Here is a 17409-nt window from a genome sequence, read left to right on the forward strand (position 1 = left end):
TAACTCCTCTCCTCCAATTGATCACGTAGCTGCCGGTCTCCTGTTCTTTCTTCAGGACCTGTAGTGACGTCACTGTGCTCATCACATGATCCATCACCATGGTGATTTACCATGTGATGAGCTCAGTGACGTCACCATGGGTCCTTTGACAGATCCTGAAGAAAGAACAGGAGACCTGCATCTACGCAATCAATTGGAGGAGGTGAGTAAATTTAATTTTTTAACCCTTAATTGGCCTTTTACTAAGCATTCTGTATTAAAGAATGCTATTATTTTCCCTTATAACCATGTTATAAGGGAAAATAATACAATTTACAGAATACTGAACCCAAACCCAACTTTTCTGAAGAACTCCGGTTCGGGTCCAAACATGCCGATCTTTCTCACGCACGTGCAAAACGCATTAAAAGGCTTTGCACTCGCGGGGAAAAATTGCACATGTTCCCTTAACGCACCCGCATCTTTTCCCGCAACGCCCGTGTGAAACCAACCTTAGAGTTGTATGGCAAAAACTAATTGTTAGGCTGGTTAGGCTAGTGCTATACATTCAGCAGGGAGCAGCCTGCCAGATCTCTGCATTCTGTTTGCATAGTTCGGAGATTTACAAACTTTTGGCAGTGCCAGAATGCTGAAGCAGCCTGACGAATCTATAGTGCTAGTGTGAAACTAGCCTTAAAAATACTATGGAAAAATGGCATTAAAACGGCACACACTGCATCTTATTTTTTCAAGCAGGACAAATGGTCGAAAAGATGCTACTCCCAAAAAAAAAAGTTTCCGTTTTTGGGCAAAAAAAGACAAAAAAAAAAAAGGGGGTGACACAAGCCTTTTTAGAGTGTGTTCACACAGCGTATTTTGACTGTCAAAATCTGCCACCGGTTTCTGACGTGGTTTTTCATTTGAAATGCTGCTGTCCCACTTTCAGTTTGGCTCCATTCAGTGGAGCTAAAGTACGGACAGACTTCTGCTATTGTTTCCCATGGTAACTGCACTAAGAATGAATGTCCATTCTTGGTGCAGTCTGGAAACCACACGTGAAAGATCCCCAGCCACATGAATAGTGGTTTTGGATTCCCATTGAAAACACTGGGAGGCAGTTTCAGCGCAGATGCCTTATGGTTTTCAGCACGGTATCTGTGATGAAATCCATTGCAAAAGTCCACAGTGTGACTATACCTTTTAGGGTGGGTCCACACATAGCTCCAGATGTTAAATGAAAGGCCACAAGAAATATGAAATGCAGGAAACAAGTGTTTTTTGGGTCTTTTGGCATCTGTTTAAAATCAATGCATGTCGAAGCTGTGCGCCCCCCAACTACCACCCCCTGGCATGTAGGGAATAAACATGTTTAGAAAGAAAATATATATATAAATATCAGAAAAAACAGGCATTTCCTATGGGATTATTTTTTGTTGGCAAGATTTATCTAAACTGGTGTAAAGTAGAACTGGCTTAGTTGCCAACAGCAACCAATCAGATTCCACCTTTAATTTTTCACAGCTCCTTTGGAAAAGGAAAGTCAGAATCTGATTGCTTGCTAGGAGGCAAGCCAGTTTTCTTCTACACCTGTTTTGATAAGTCTCCCTTAGGCTACCTGCACATGTTGCCGATTACAGTCTAAGGGCTCATGCACACGACTGTGCCGTTTTTTGCGGAATTTGTGGAACGGAACAGGAGGCCCATTATAGAGATGCCTATTCTTGTCCGCAAAACGGACAAGAATAAGACATGTCTCATAAATTTTGCGACGTCACGGAACGGAGCAACGGATGCAGACAGCACACAGAGTGCTGTCCGCATGTTTTGCGGACCCATTGAAATGAATGGTACCATATACGGAATCAAAATACGGTCTGTATATGGAACGCAAAAAAGGTTTGTGTGCATGAGCCCTAAGGGTTCATGCACACAAACATATTTTTATTTCTTTGTTCTGTTTTGTTTTGTTTTTTCTTCATCCGCAGCATGTCAATTGTTTCTGTGGATTTTTGTGTGAATTTCATTCTTTGCAATGCAAGGGTGAAAATACGGCAAATTGCATCAAAATCTCCAAGGAAAATGTGTGGAAACGCAGACAAATTTGAACGAAAAGTTGTGTTGAAATTCTGTTTGTAGGTACGCACCTGTGTGCAGGTACCCTAAGGCCTCGTTCACACTTCAGTGTTTGGTCAGTGATTTCCATCAGTGATTTGTGAGCCAAAACCAGGTGCAGCTCTAAACACAGAACAGGAGCAGATCTTTCTCTTCTACCTCATGTCTGTGGAGGCTCCATTTCTGGTTTTGGCTCACAAATCACTGATGGAAATCACTGACCAAACACTTAAGTGTGAACGAGGCCTAAGGCTAGGTCTACACGACTACCAATTTTTATAATGATAATCTATGGTGTCGCACTGCGACATACTGCGATGTGACAGTTGCAAAAAAAATCCATTTGAGATGGATTTTTCTGAGACTGTCACAGTCGCAGCATGTCTCATTGCGACACCATAGATTATCATTATTAAAATTGTTGCACAACAAATGTTTCAGTCTAGTTACACTACACATGTCGTCGTTTAGACCTAGCCTAAGGCTCTGCAGTTTAGCCCATATTTACTAAAGTGATTGCGCCAGCTGGCTCTCCCAGTGGGCACGGCTTTGCAGGAAAGGGGTATGACTTAGAATGCTAGATTTTGTGCCGCGATTTCTTGTGTAAAATTCTTGCTGCAAAGTAATTGTTGGGCTAAAATTAGACGTGTCTACTCCTGCACCAAATCGTCTAGCCCGACCCCTGTGATAAATGTGGTGCATGTTTATACTTTATAGGGTGCCTTCACACGTGGCAGATTTTGTGACAGAAAATTCTGTGACTGAAAATCCATTAAATTCATTTAAATGGGGCTGCAAGCAAAATGGATTTCTTCAAACCCCATTAAGGGGAATAGAACTGCTTTTCAGTGACATAATTTTCTGCCACAAAATCTGCAGCCGGTGAAGACTACCGTGGTTTTGTTCTGCATTCGAGCCGCATTCACTTCAATGGGGTTGCAAAAGACCGCGGCACCTGCAATGTCCTAGTGGGTATCGGAGCTTCCATCGGGTTCCCGTGCTGCTGTGGCGGGGACCCAATGGCAGCCTGATGCCTTTTTTAGGCCCCTTGTAGACTAGCGTATCTGGATAGGGTCCGGATGCCTTACGGCAAACCCACGCGAGTAGGTACCCAATTGCAGTCAGTTTTGACTGCGATTGCGTTCCGTTGTTCAGTTTTTATAAAAAAAAATAATAGCATTCTGAATACAGAATGCATAGTACAACAGGGCTGGAGGGCTTAAAAAATATTTAACTCACCTTAATCCACTTGTTCGCGCAGCCGGCATCTCTTCTTTGAGGAATAGGACCTTTGATGACGTCACTGCATTCATCACATGGTCCATCACATGATCTTTTTGCCATGGTGATGGATCATGTGACGGGCCATGTGATGAGCGTAGTGACGTCATCAAAGGTCCTATTCCTCAAAGAAGAAGACAGAAGAGAAGCCGGGCTGCGCGAACAAGTGGATTTAGGCTACGTTCACATCACCGTTCAGCCTTTCCGTTCTCCTGCTCAGTTTAGGGGCAGGAGAACGGAAAGGACGGATAAGCACATAACTGAGTCAAACTGAGCCCTTAGGACCCCATACACTATAATGGGGTCCGTTATGTTTCTGCTCAGAAGATGATTATTAATGCTTATCCGTCCTTTCTGTTCTCCTGCCCGTAAACGGAGCAGAACGGAAAGGCTGAACGGTGATGTGAACGAAGGCTAAGGAGAGTTAAATTATTTATTTATTTTTAACCCCTTCAGCCCTATTGTACTATGCATTCTCTAGGAATGCTATTATTTTCCCTTATAACCATGTTATAAAGGAAAATAATAAAGATCGGGTCCCCATCCCGATCATCTCCTAGCAACCGTGCGTGAAAATTGCACCGCATCCGCACTTGCTTGCAGATGCTTGTGATTTTCACGCTGCCCCATTCACTTCTATGGGGCCTGCGTTGCGTGAAAACGCACAAAATAGAGCTTACTGCGATTTTTCACGCAACGCACAAGTGATGATGTGAAAATCACTGCTCATGTGCACAGCCCCATAGAAATGAATGGGTGCGGATTCAGTGCGGGTGCAATGCGTTCAACTCGCGCATTGCACCCGCGCGGAAAACTCGCCCGTGTGAAAGGGGCCTAAGCCTTTTAACGTCCCCAAAAAATAAAATGGCATTCACAAAATGATCCAAACATGACGCAGACATATGGGGAATGTAAAGTAATAACTATTTTTGAAGGTATTACAATCTATTATAAAAGTAGAGAAATTAGGAAATCTCAGAATGGCCTGGATAAGTAAAAGCATTTTAAAGTTATAACCACATAAAGTGACACATTTTTGTTTGATGGATATGCACCTGTGACTATGTATATGAATGTGCTAGTCTACATTTTCTTGTTTATATTGAGGGTAGCACCTCTTTTTGGCCTCTTGCACACAAATGTGTGTGTGCCCCGTGGCCGCACTGCGGGCCGCAATGCACGAACACGCATCGGATCGCGACCCATTCACTTTGGTTCCGATGGTTCCGTTCCGCACTATTCTGCATCTCCGGATTTGCGGACCTATTAAAGGGTATTGGTCCGCATCCGTGATGCGGCATGCACACGGAACGATGTCCGTGTATTGCGGATCCGCAAATGCGGTCCACAATACGGCCACAGAGCGCACACGTTCATGTGCAATAGGCCTTAGGCTGCAATGCATGAACACCATCCGTGGGGCAGCCGCAGCGGATCACGGACCCATTCACTTTAATGGGTCCGCGATCTGGCCGTTCCGTAAAAAGATAGGACATGTTCTATCTTTTTGTGGAACAGAAGTACGGGATGAAACCCCACGGAAGTACTCCATAGTGCTTCCGTAGGTTTCCTTTACGTGCTTCCGTTCCGCATCTCCTGATTTGCTGACCCATTGAAGTGAATGGGTCCGCATTCCGTGATGCTGAATGCACACGGAACGTTGCCCGTGTATTGCAGATCCGCAAATGCGGTTCACAATACGGAAACGGGACACCTACGGTCGTGTGCAGGAGGCCTTAGGCCCCTTTCACACGGGCGACTATTCCGTGCAGATGCGATGCGTGAGTTGAACGCATTGCACCCGCACTGAATCCGGACCCATTAATTTCTATGGGGCTGTGCACATGAGCGGTGATTTTCACGCATCACTTGTGCGTTGCGTGAAAATCGCAGCATGCTCCTCTTTGTGCGTTTTTCACGCGACGCAGGCCCCATAGAAGTGAATGGGAAGCGTGAAAATCGCATAGCATCCGCAAGCAAGTGCGGATGCGGTGCGATTTTCACGCACGGTTGCTAGGAGACGATCGGGATGGAGACCCGATCATTATTATTTTCCCTTATAACATGGTATGGACGCTAGCACATCCGCAATACCCAGTCCCCATAGCTGTGTGCTTTTTATTGTGGAAAAAAACGATTTGATGCATAAATTAACCTGAGATGAGTCCTGTCCCTGTCTATGGGGCCTGCGCTGCGTGAAAAACACACAATATAGAGCTTGCTGTGAAAATCACCGCTCATGTGCACAGCCCCATTGAAGTGAATGGGTCAGGATTCAGTGCGGGTGCAATGCGCTCACCTAACGCATTGCTCCCGCGCGGAATTGTCGCCCGTGTGAAAGAGGCCTTTGTGACAGAATGGCTCACCATTTTTAATAAAGACCAATTGCAAAAATGATTTTTAGCCTAAAATGAGTATAGCCTCATACACATCAGTTACTTAGCACAGTCCGTGGCTCAGTGTTTTTACCACGGATGCGTGCTCTATTTTGTCCATGTTCACGGATCCATCACATCCATTATAGTCTATGGGTCCGTGAATACCACGGATGCAATCTGTGTTTCACGGCTCATTAAAGGGAGTCTGTCATCAGCATTTTACGTTTGTAACCCTTCCCATAGCTTTCTAGCACGCTTACAGTTAATAAAAACATTACCTTTAGCATCAATCCTGGACTTACAAAGATGGTTTTTGACGGTTTTATAACATTTGCAAATGAGGGCTCGCAAGTGCCCAGGGGCGGCGTTACCCTCGTAGGTGCCCTGCTAGCTCAGCCTTTCCTTTCCCTCTGACCGCCTATCTACTTAATTCGCCGAGATCCTGCGCACTCAGTCCGTTGGCCGGCGCATGCGCACTGCGATGCCCATTCCTTGTACGTCATCACAGTAATTAATGCGCATGCGCCGGCTTCGCGCCGTTAGCCGGTGCATGCGCATTAATTACTGTGATGCCGTACAAGGAATGGGCATCGCAGTGCGCATGCGCCGGCCAATGGACTGAGTGCGTAGGCGCGGGATCTCGGCGAAACAACAAGTTAGTAGATAGGCTGTCAGAGGGAAAGGATGGGCAGGCGGAGGCGAAGAAAAGGCTGAGCTAGCAGGGCACCTACGAGGGTAACGCGAGCCCTCATTTGCATATGTTACAAAGATGTTTTTTTACGGTTTTATAAGTCCAGGATTGATGCTAAAGGTAACGTTTTTATTAACTGTAAGCGTGCTAGAAAGCTATAGGAAGAGTTACAAACGTGAAATGCTGATGACAGACTCCCTTTAAGAAGAGATGCTTTGAAAATTATTTTTCAGCTGTTTAGTGTCAGTGAAACACTGATGCAACACGGACAGCAAAAATGGACACATGGATCCTTCACGGACAGCTTCACGGATGCATCACTGACCACCTGCCCACGGATTTGAGCACGGACGTATGAATGAGGCTTAAAATCCAATCATAAAAGAAATTGCCACTAAAGGTGTATATAGCTTTTAAAGGGCTATTCTGGGTATTTAAAAATATCCCCTATCCACAGGACCGGGGATAACTATTATATCAGTGGGATCCCCAGCCCCATGAAATGAATGTGGTTGCTGTATTCACTTCTATGGGAGTTCCGGATATAGACGAGTACAGCGCTCCGCTCTCTCTTGCCGTCAGTACAATTCGGTTATAATGCCGTGAGGTCCCCTTACAAGAGCAGAGTTCAGGACGGGAAATCATGTTCTCATATGGGGAGTGTTTCTCGCTCGTCTGAACCGGGCCTTTTGGGTGCAGTTTTTGAAAGCATGGCCAGAAGTTTTATCCGTCCTTTATACCTTCTCTCCTTTTATTGATCCACTCCTGATTGTGGCTTTAAGGCCCCTTTCACACGAGCAAGTTCCATGCATTTATGATGCTATGTAACCCTTACAGTTCTGGAATGTGTTGGATAACACTGCCATAATGCTGTCAGTGTTATCCAATACATTCCAGAACTGTAAGGGTTACATGGCATCATAAATCAATATAATGTTATGCGACCCCCGCAGTGCTGGGAGGTCAGAACCCCATTCACACAGGGTTTTTGTGCTGGTGGGGTTTTGGCGTGTATGTCATGCAGAAAGCCGCCGGTAGCAGCGCTGACTCTGCCTCCCATTGTTCTGAATGGTTGGCCGCTGGGGTTTATAGCAGTGCCCACACCAATAAAGGACATGCCCTTTCATGGCACCATGTCTGCTTGTGGCCTTGTTTTTAATACATTTTGTGATTTATTTTTTGGTGTGCGCCATCTTGTGTTTGATCATCATTCGGTGGGGTCTGCAGCATTCCGGCTGAAACGCCGTGAACTAGCCCTTGGGGCTCATGCACACAGCTGATCCGCCATTCTTGTGGGTCGGGTGCGGACCCATGCTCTTCAAAGGGGCCGCAAAGGATGCAGACAGCACACCGTGTACTGTCCTCCTCCGTATGTCTGTTCCGTGGCATCCGCTAAAATACGGATAGATCTGTGCCGCAAAATGCAGACCGCACGGGGCCAATATCCTTAATTTGCGGACCGCAAAACAGGCGGCGGCCATCAGCATGAGCCCTTAGAGAAAATTCACAGGCAGCAGATTTCTGCTCCATAACATCCCATTCAGAAGATTGTGGGCCCCAGTGCAAAATCTATAGCCGAGCTGTAATCGCAGCGTCTTCTTATGCTGCCCCCATAGGAATGGCACCGCTGTAGGCTCTGCTGCCTGTAACGTGAGCTGCCAGCTGCGCTCAGCTTGTCGCCCCTCTCCTCCCCTCCCCCACCCCGGCCCCTGGGAGCCTTCCTCCTCCGCCCTCTCTCCTCCCCGCACGCAGGACTTCTGGGTAATCGTCAAGATGGCCGCAGAGCATGTATGAGTGTGGCTCCCCTGCCGGACCGTGAGCGAGCACAGGCACTGCAGGGAGGACGCCGGCCTAGAGCTGCCCCGCTCCGGCCGCCGCACACTCGCCGTGTCTCCTGCTCTCCCGTCCCCTGCCTCTTCCCTCCCTCCTCCCCCCCATTGCATTCGACCTCCAGAGGATCCTTTCCGCCCACCCCTCCCCCCTTTCCTTTTCAGCCGGCTTCCAGGGAAATGTTATCAGAAAACAAAGACTGGTAAGGGGATCCTGGATGGGACGGCGGAGGGGAGGGTGGGGGAGAGGCGCCCTTTGTCGGAGCAGCGCCGCTGGAAGCGCCGCAGTGTGTGCACGGCTCCGTGATTGGCGGGATGCGTCACGTGTGGGTGCGGGGACCGGCTGGAACCTGGTGCGGTTTCACACTTCCATTGAAAAGGCGTGCGCTCCGGAACTACAGGCCTTGCCCCAGGGGAAACTGCCACCTGGCATTGTGCAGTCGTGCCATGGTCAATAGTGCTTAGGCCTCTTAAAGGGACAGTGCAGCCGGTGTGTTGTGGGTCACATGTGCCTGAGTGCACAGGAAGTTCCACCATCTTGTACCTGCAGCCACTGACTCCTGTCCTTTCATCTGTTACAGTGCACCAGAGAGCGGGACCATGGACACCTGCAGAAAGCCACCCAGAGGGTGAGGTCCAAGAGGCTGCGCCATCCCAACCCCAGGAAGAGGACTGCGACGCCAACGAGAAGAAAGAGGTAAGAGTGGGTGTCAGCCCCAGTCTGGTCACCGGGGCCCATCAGTGATGAGAAGGACAGGATCTCCCACCTCATGCATATTATTCTTATAACGAGGGGACACAGATACGAGCTTATGACCCCTAGCTTAGATACCAGCTTGCATGGACATGGGGTGTAAGGCCCGAGGCAGGAGAGGGCTTATGTGGGAGAAGAGTTAGCAGACTCCTCTTCATTTGGGAGGGTGGGACAAAATACACGTGAAACACGGCCCAGGGATGAATTCCCACTTTCTGAGCAGATATGTAACCTTGTGTACTTTACTGAATGTGGGGGGGGAGTTTGAGACCTGTGGTCGCAAACAGTGGGATTTTAGTGGGAGGGGGGAGATGGTGTTTTAAGGTGCTCCCTGCTCTCTCCCACCTCCCTTGTCCACCAGCGAAGCCTGTATAAGTGTGTGTGCCGTTCCTTCCTCCGTAAAGACACCTGTCCCATGGCCCCAGCGCTGCCACCAAAACCCTGCTGGACTTCCAGGCACTGCAGCACCCAGGCAGCCCCGGGGGTGCCGAACAGACACTGCTAAGAGCATAAAGAAAGGAGGGCTGGGTGAGATGCTTACTCCTACCAGCATGTCCCCATGTGAGACGAAATTGAAAGTGCAAAATTGTCTAATCAAAGTGACTGCCACTCCTTCCAGGTGGAAAGACTGTCCTGACCAAGTGTTTGTAATTATGAGGTGGCTTACATAGACTCCTTTGCATCCTGAAATGTAATATGTTGTGTGTGTGGTCCCTCTGGTTTCTACAAGAAGCTGCTACAACATGAAAGATGCTGAAAACCTTCTGAAGGACTTGTAATCCATACCTTCAACAGTATGCCAAGTCTGGAGACCATACTTCTACAAAAGCTACTTCCTTCACACTGAGGGGGCCACCATCTGCACCCTAAAGACTGGCAAACGCTTTTACATTGACCACAGTTTGTTACTTTTTTACTAAAAAAAAGAAGGGGGGGAAAGACTTTGCAAAAGCACATTCTGGAGTTTCCTCAGGCCTTTGGGACTGTGATCAAGCTATGTAGTGACTGATATATGCTCAATAACGGAGATTGGTGACCCTGTTTCCAGCTGTGTTCATTGATACTACAGACCTGAGGTTTGGTCGGGGTCATACCACTCAAACTGCACCCGTCTGCAGGAACAAAATATGGACTAATATAAAGCCTGATGAAGGGTCCTCTTATAAGCTTATGCTCCATTTGAACTTTTCACCAAACCAGACTTTTAAAGCCATCTTTGCCATGGATTTAAGGGCTCAGGCCCCTTCTCACCCACCCTCCTCACCGTTCACCTTCCCACCTCACCCTCCAAAAATACACGACTAAACCAATTCCAAAATAAGCGGAGGGGCACCGGCTGGCCACTCATGAGCCACGTGGGAGAGACACACGGGGTACCCAGGACACTTCATCAATCCTCTGATTAATCGTTGGTTTCTTTTTATCTATTTCAATTTCTCTCATTCTGTTGGGGGTTTTTTTTTATTTAATTTTTCTTTCTTTTTTTTTTTTTTTTTTTTTTTTATTTATAATTATAATCAAAATTTCTTAAGGCTGGGTTCACACTGTAAGGGTCCATTCACACGTCCGTAGAATGGGTCCGGATCCTTCCGAAACAAATCCAGACCCATTTCGTTCGCTGTGGGGCAGGAAGAGATGCGGACAGCACACAGTGTGCTATCTGCATTTTCGGAGCGTGGTCCTGATCTTCCGGTCCGCAGCTCTAGAAAAAAAAAATAGAGCATGTCCTATTGTCCGCAATTGCGGATAAGAATAGGCAGTTCTATGGGGGTGCCGTCCGGGTGTATTGCGGATCCGCAATACACTACGGACGTGTGAATAGAGCCTTATAGTGTGTCGAACAGCCGAAAACCATTCAGCAAACTATATGCATTTTCCTATGGATTGCTCTGGTTTTTGGCTGTGCCGTTTTTACAGGTGAATTATTTTTTATTACTTTTTGTTTCACCACATAGTAATGCCACTGCTGTTTGCGGTAACTTGTGCACCCCCACCTCCCTTCGGCACACTAACAAAACATGAGAATCCAGCCTAAGACTTTTTGTTTTTCTTTTGATTTTCTGATTTAAAAGCTGGTACTCTACAGGACACTGGGTGGGATGGACTTACTGCAGGTGATGCAGTGCTTCATACAGCATTATTTTCAGTTGTTTTCCTGGCAGCGATCAGCCATTACGTGGCCCAGTGAGACGCATTTGAGAACCTTGGCAGTTTTGCCAAATTCACTGGTTTGTGAACGTTTCTTGTGTCCTTATCCTTAAGGCCTCATGCACACGTCCGTATTTTGTTTCCGTGTCCGATCCGTTTTTGGGGGGGTTTTTTTGCACATAGGATGCCGACCCATTCATTTCAATGAACACTGTGTGCTGTCCGCATCATGTCCGTTCCGTTGCTCCGCAAAAAATAATAGTACATGTTCTAATTTTTCCTAGTTTGCGAGCAAGGATAGGCATTATTACAATGGATCCGCAAAAAAAACGGATGCCATACGGAACGCAAAACACATACGGTCGTGTGCATGTAGCCTAAATGTGATCTCTGGGATTTTGATATTGAAGACCTATCCTCAGGATATGCCATAAATGTAAGGCTACTTTCACACTGGTGTTATGTCTTTTCGGTTTCTGAGATCCGTTCAGGGCTCTCACAAGCTCAGTTTTGCCGTAATGCATTCTGAATGGAAAAGGATCCGCTCAGAATGCATCAGTTTGCCTCCGATCAGTCTCCATTCCGCTCTGGAGGCGGACACCAAAACGCTGCCTGAAGCATTTTGCTGTCCGCTTGACGAAACTGAGCCAAACGGATCCGTCCTGGCACACAGTGTAAGTCAATGGGGACGGATCCGTTTTCTCTGGCACAATAGAAAACTGATCAGTCTCCCGTTGACTTTCAATGGAGTTCATGACGGATCCGTCTTGGCTGTGTTACAGATAATACAAACGGATCCGTTCATGACAGATGCATGCGGTTGTATTCTTGTAACGGATCCGTTTTTGCCGATCTATGACTGATCCACCCATAATTCAAGTGTGAAAGTAGCCTATGATTGGTGGAGGTCACACCCCCACAATCAGCTGTGTAGTTGTTGCGCCATCGCCAGAATTGCACAGCTCTGTTCACCTTGTAGTGAGTGGAGTTGCTAGTCACTGCAGTGCAGCTACCGTTCACTTCAGTGGGACAGCGCAGAGCTGTGTAGTTCTGGCAGCAACTATATAGCTGATTGCAAGGTTGTGAGGGGACTGACCCCGCCAATCCCATATTGATGGCCTGAGGACAGGCCATCAAAATCATGGACAACCCCTTTAAGGGTGGCAGGCATTATTACTATATACCAGGGCTGGCCAACCTGTGGCTCTCCATCTGTTGTATAACTACAATTCCCACCATGCCCTGCTGTAGGCTGATGGCTGTAGACAGCCTGGGCATGCTGGGAGTTGTAATTTTGCAACAGCTGGAGAGCCACAGGGTGGCCATCCCTGCTATATACTGTAAGCTAGGGCACCTTTTTTCTGGTTCTCTGTAGCGCCCAAAGTGAAGTTGAATAGCATGAGAGAAGCACAGCTTTTTTATTTTTGTGGAAAAGCCAGCAGACTTCACCTTCTCCATTGCAAAGGGTAAAATCCGCAGGAGAGATCTGCGGTATAAATTGACATGCTGCAGACATCACATCTGCACTGTAGGTTAATTTATTTTATTAGGTCATTTTATTTTTTGTATGCAAAGTGTGGATGAGAATTCCAAAAATCTCATCCACGTTGCTGGTACAATGCTGAAAGTCATCGATGGAAAATCTACATCTAGTCAGTCATGTCTGAACCTGGCCTTGTGGTACCTACACACGGTGCAGATTTGTCTGCAGAAAAATTGCAAGAAATCTACACCCAAAACGCGCACAAATCCATACTATTTATCATGATTTTTGTGCATTTCTTGTCCAGTGTTTTATGTATATTTTCTGTTTGACAAAACGCCATTGAAATCTATGGTCAAATCCACTGTACATAAGGTGCTGAATTGCACAGACATGACATTGACATGACGCAGATTTCAAAATCTACACGAAAGGAAAAAAAAAGCTAAGTAGGAATGAGATTGGTGGAATCTTTCACTTTGCTGGTACTGTATTATGCTGCATTTTGGGCTGGGTAAGCCCCTTGCTGTCTGCCCCGGGGACCTAGAAAGGACCTGAGGAAGTGTGAAAGATGTCACTAACTCCATCCCATCTTGTGTTCTGTAATGTACTGTACGTGTGGAGGGATTGTCTTAATTTATCTGCGCGGTTTTTCTTTCTTTTCTTTTTTTTTTTTCCTCCCACCCTTTGCTTATAATTTATTCTCTGTAATGGTTTGTTTTTAATTGACTGACAATGTCTTTCTCCCCTGGGGTGCCATATTGCCTCCACCTCCTTCCTCCTTTCTCTCTGCCCTTTGTCCCTTTCCTTTAGAGTACAACACCACCAAAAACGTTTAAGAGGAAGATCTCGGTTATATGTAAGTAGCCATTTGTGTTACATAATTTTTTTTTTTTAGTTTGTATATTTTCTTTAGAGAGTAGTCTTCTATAGAAATGTGGCTCCCATTATGGTCTCTGTATCTAATCAATAGAGAACATTGAAATTGAGAGTTGCCTACACGTTTCGGGGATTGTCCATCTTTTAACAAATGGTGGCCTGTCACTAGCTGGTCAGTGTCCGAACAGCACTGAAGTAACACTCTCCACTACAAGGGTGTCAGAGCTATGACTTGGGCGACAGAACGAGATCTGAATGGCATATTGGCAGGCTGTCAGAACTACACTGATCACCTAGTGATGGCCTAACCCGGGGATAGGTTATCGCTTATTAAAGGCCTGGCAACCCCTTTATAATATAGACTTTTGGGCTAAATGACTTCATCTTTGCATTTGTGTCACAACAAAAAAAAACAAGTTCAGAGAAACTTTGTGGAGTTAAAGTTGTAAAGCTAAATTGTGTATAGTTTATGGATTCTTGAGACATAGAGCAAAAATATTGAGCGTTCATCAGATGGGGAACCCAAGGGCATGATTTAAAATTGCTGTTCTCTTCTATAGAAAATGTTTTCGGGACTGATATAAAATGTTATTTTCATGTCTTCTGAAAGCGGCTGCAAAGTGTTCCAGTCAGCCTTCTCCAGTGTCTACTATAAACAGTGACAGCGAGGCAGCACACCCTGCGCGAAGGAGGCGGTGGGGCGCCAGCACCGCTACTACACAGAAAAAGCCCTCAATCAGTATCTCTACAGAGTCGCTGAAGGTACGTTCCATTCTGTGGGATAGTTGCACATGTAACGTGTTGTGTTTCCGTAATGTGGTATCACTTGTAAGTAAATTCATGTCGTTTGGAATAATACTGTATGAAGTTTTATCTCTGTACAGTATTAGAATGTATGTATGGGCTCCGAACTCGGCTTCGATTTCGAGGTACTAGTCAGAACCAAAGCAAAGTTCGGTTTTTCAAGTGGTTTTCAGCTTTAAAAATCCACTACCGAAGTTATTCAAGAAAGTCATGAGCGACTTTGTGAATAACTTACTTTGGGCCATTGGAGCCCGTACATTCTAATACTGCACTGAGACAAATCTCTGTACAGTAGTTCAAAGTTTTGAGCGAAGCGACTTCGGATGTAGCATCTGAAGCTCGCGTTGCTCAACACTATGCTGACATGGAATAGCAAAGTGTTCATTTCTTCTAGTCTGGTTCTCAGATTTGGCTTCCATAGTACTGCAGTAGTTTCAGATCTAGTTTTGTACGTCTGAGTAGTAGGTAATATCTGGAATGTAACATTGGGGTTGAAAGGTTAATTGGATTTTATATACCGGTACTTTACTGTTAGACTTACAAATGAACACTTTGATTGTCCTCTTAAGAGTTTAATCCCTGAGATTAAAGAAATCAAGCAAGAGGCAGTGGTGGATCTCCATGCTGAGGATGCTCGTATTTCTGAAGATGAAAGTGAACGCAACGGAGATGACAATTCCCATGACAAAGGGCTGAAAATATGCAGGACAGTCACACAGGTAGCAATGGGTTTTCTGAATCGTTATACCAGGTTGTTGATGTAAAGGTTATGGACAGAATTAAATTTGTGATTTCTCTGTATATCCAGGTTGTGCCAGCTGAGGTGCAAGAAAATGGGCAAGAAGAGGATGAGGTGACATACCAGAATCAGTCAGAGGAAGCACCTACCGCTGTACAAGAACCTGCTCCTATGGAGGTAGAGCCACCTCCTCCCAGTGAACAAGAAGTCAAAAAGCCATTACCAGAAAGCCCAGCACAGGCAGAGGTCAGAGGTAAGATAAATCTCTAGGAAGCCAGCGACTTAACAGTAGTTTAGGAAGAGATATTTTTTTTTTTTTAATTTTCACATTTTTTCCCCCCACTTCAAGTCACGTTGGGAGATACTCTATTGAGGCGGTCAATCAGTCAGCAAAAGACAAATGTCTCTATTACAATTGACGACCCAGTGCGCACTGCATCCCAGCAACCCTCACCCCCTCGACGGAAGCCAAGCTGTATTGTACATATATGTAATCTGGTGAGTCAGTATAGGTTATTAAGAGCGTCTTTTTTTTTTTTTGTATTTTTTATTTTTTTTGGGTGGGGGGGGGGAGGAATTTGTGTAGTAGAGTTACTGCTGCTAGTGATATCTTCTTTGTTTTAAATATATAAATAATTTACTCTACAGGTCCGACCTTTCACTTTGGGGCAACTCAAAGAACTGCTCTCGCGTACTGGTACCATTGTAGATGAACATTTCTGGATAGACAAGATTAAATCTCATTGTTATGTCACGGTAAGGTTTTTTTCCCCTTATGATAGTGTTTTGTTTTTTTTTGGGGGGGGGGGGGGGTGTTCTGCTAGTTAAAGATATCACCAGATTTCACATCACAAACTGCAAAGGTTAAATAGATCTGAGATCTGACAAGGATTCGTGCGTCCTAAAAATCCACTTCAGAATGTCTGTGTAATTCTGAAGTAAATGAGTATTATAGGAGTGAATAGATTCCTTTTAAAGTGGCTAATCCACTTTTTAGGGCTTTTATGTACATCATCTCCCATAGCACTGTGCATCTTGTATCATTTATAATGAGTCCCGAAGTTTGCTATTTAATTCATTGAATTATTTGCTAATACTGCAAAAAAAAATCATAACTTTACACGCCAAGAGGATCCTCAGAATCCATGCAAGATTAAAACTTTAAGCTTTGATACCTGCCACTGGACAGTTTGCTTTATGAATTAATTTGATATCGTCTGACGATGTGTGTTGTGTTAAGTCTTTTAATTATGGGAGCAACAATTTTTTGATAAACGTCCCTCATTGGGTTAATGACAGCCAAATCTGCCAACTTCAATAGGGATTTCCCATCTTTCTCCCTGCATCACATGTTAAAGCAGGGATCAGCAACCTTCGGCACTCCAGCTGTTGTGAAACTACAATTCCCAGCATGCTCCATTCATTTCTATGAGAGTTTTTAGAAGAGCAGGACAAGTATGCATACTGGGAGTTGTAGTTTCACAACAGCTGGAGTGCCGGAGGTTGCCTACCCCTGTGTTAAAGTATAACTGTCTTTTTTTTTTTTTTTTTTTTTTGGAGTATTGTGGTGAATAACCACTTCAGCCCCGCTAGGTGAAACCCCCTTCATGACCAGAGCACTTTTTACACTTCGGCACTACACTCCTTTCACCGTTTATCGCTCGGTCATGCAACTTACCACCCAAATGAATTTTACCTCCCTTTCTTCTCACTAATGGAGCTTTCATTTGGTGGTATTTTATTGCTGCTGACATTTTTACTTTTTTTGTTATTAATCAAAATGTAACGATTTTTTTGCAAAAAAATGACATTTTTCACTTTCAGCTGTAAAATTTTGCAAAAAAAAAACGACATCCATATATACATTTTTCGCCAAATTTATTGTTCTACATGTCTTTGATAAAAAAAAAATGTTTGGGCAAAAAAAAAAAATGGTTTGGGTAAAAGTTATAGCATTTACAAACTATGGTACAAAAATGTGAATTTCCGCTTTTTGAAACAGCTCTGACTTTCTGAGCACCTGTCATGATTCCTGAGGTTCTACAATGCCCAAACAGTAGAAAACCCCCACAAATGACCCCATTTCGGAAAGTAGACACCCTAAGGTATTCGCTGATGGGCATAGTGAGTTCATAGAACTTTTTATTTTTTGTCACAAGTTAGCGGAAAATGATGATGATTTTATTTTTTTCTTACAAAGTCTCATATTCCACTAACTTGCGACAAAAAATAAAAAATTCTAGGAACTCGCCATGCCCCTCACGGAATACCTTGGGGTGTCTTCTTTCCAAAATGGGGTCACTTGTGGCGTAGTTATACTGCCCTGGCAATT

The 17409-nt window shown here is 45.2% G+C and overlaps 1 protein-coding gene across 4 annotated transcripts in view; it reads left to right on the forward strand.

The window, feature by feature from the left end:
• ACIN1 (apoptotic chromatin condensation inducer 1) overlaps nt 1-17409 on the forward strand; it is an 84736-nt gene that overhangs the window by 62861 nt on the left and 4466 nt on the right. For 2 of the 4 annotated variants that reach the window (XM_044274114.1, XM_044274125.1), the window contains 3 exons: nt 8852-8967; nt 13469-13514; nt 14145-14240. In XM_044274114.1, the coding sequence (XP_044130049.1) occupies nt 8852-8903 (52 nt within the window). In that variant the 3' untranslated portion in view covers nt 8904-8967; nt 13469-13514; nt 14145-14240. Of the gene's footprint in view, nt 1-8851; nt 8968-9428; nt 10335-13468; nt 13515-14144; nt 14297-14907; nt 15058-15146; nt 15331-15426; nt 15576-15725; nt 15834-17409 lie in introns of those variants that run through there. The other 2 variants (XM_044274131.1, XM_044274121.1) reach the window with 2 other exon arrangements.

The sequence above is a fragment of the Bufo gargarizans genome, chromosome 1, assembly GCF_014858855.1.
Source record: "Bufo gargarizans isolate SCDJY-AF-19 chromosome 1, ASM1485885v1, whole genome shotgun sequence".
NCBI lineage: Eukaryota > Metazoa > Chordata > Amphibia > Anura > Bufonidae > Bufo > Bufo gargarizans.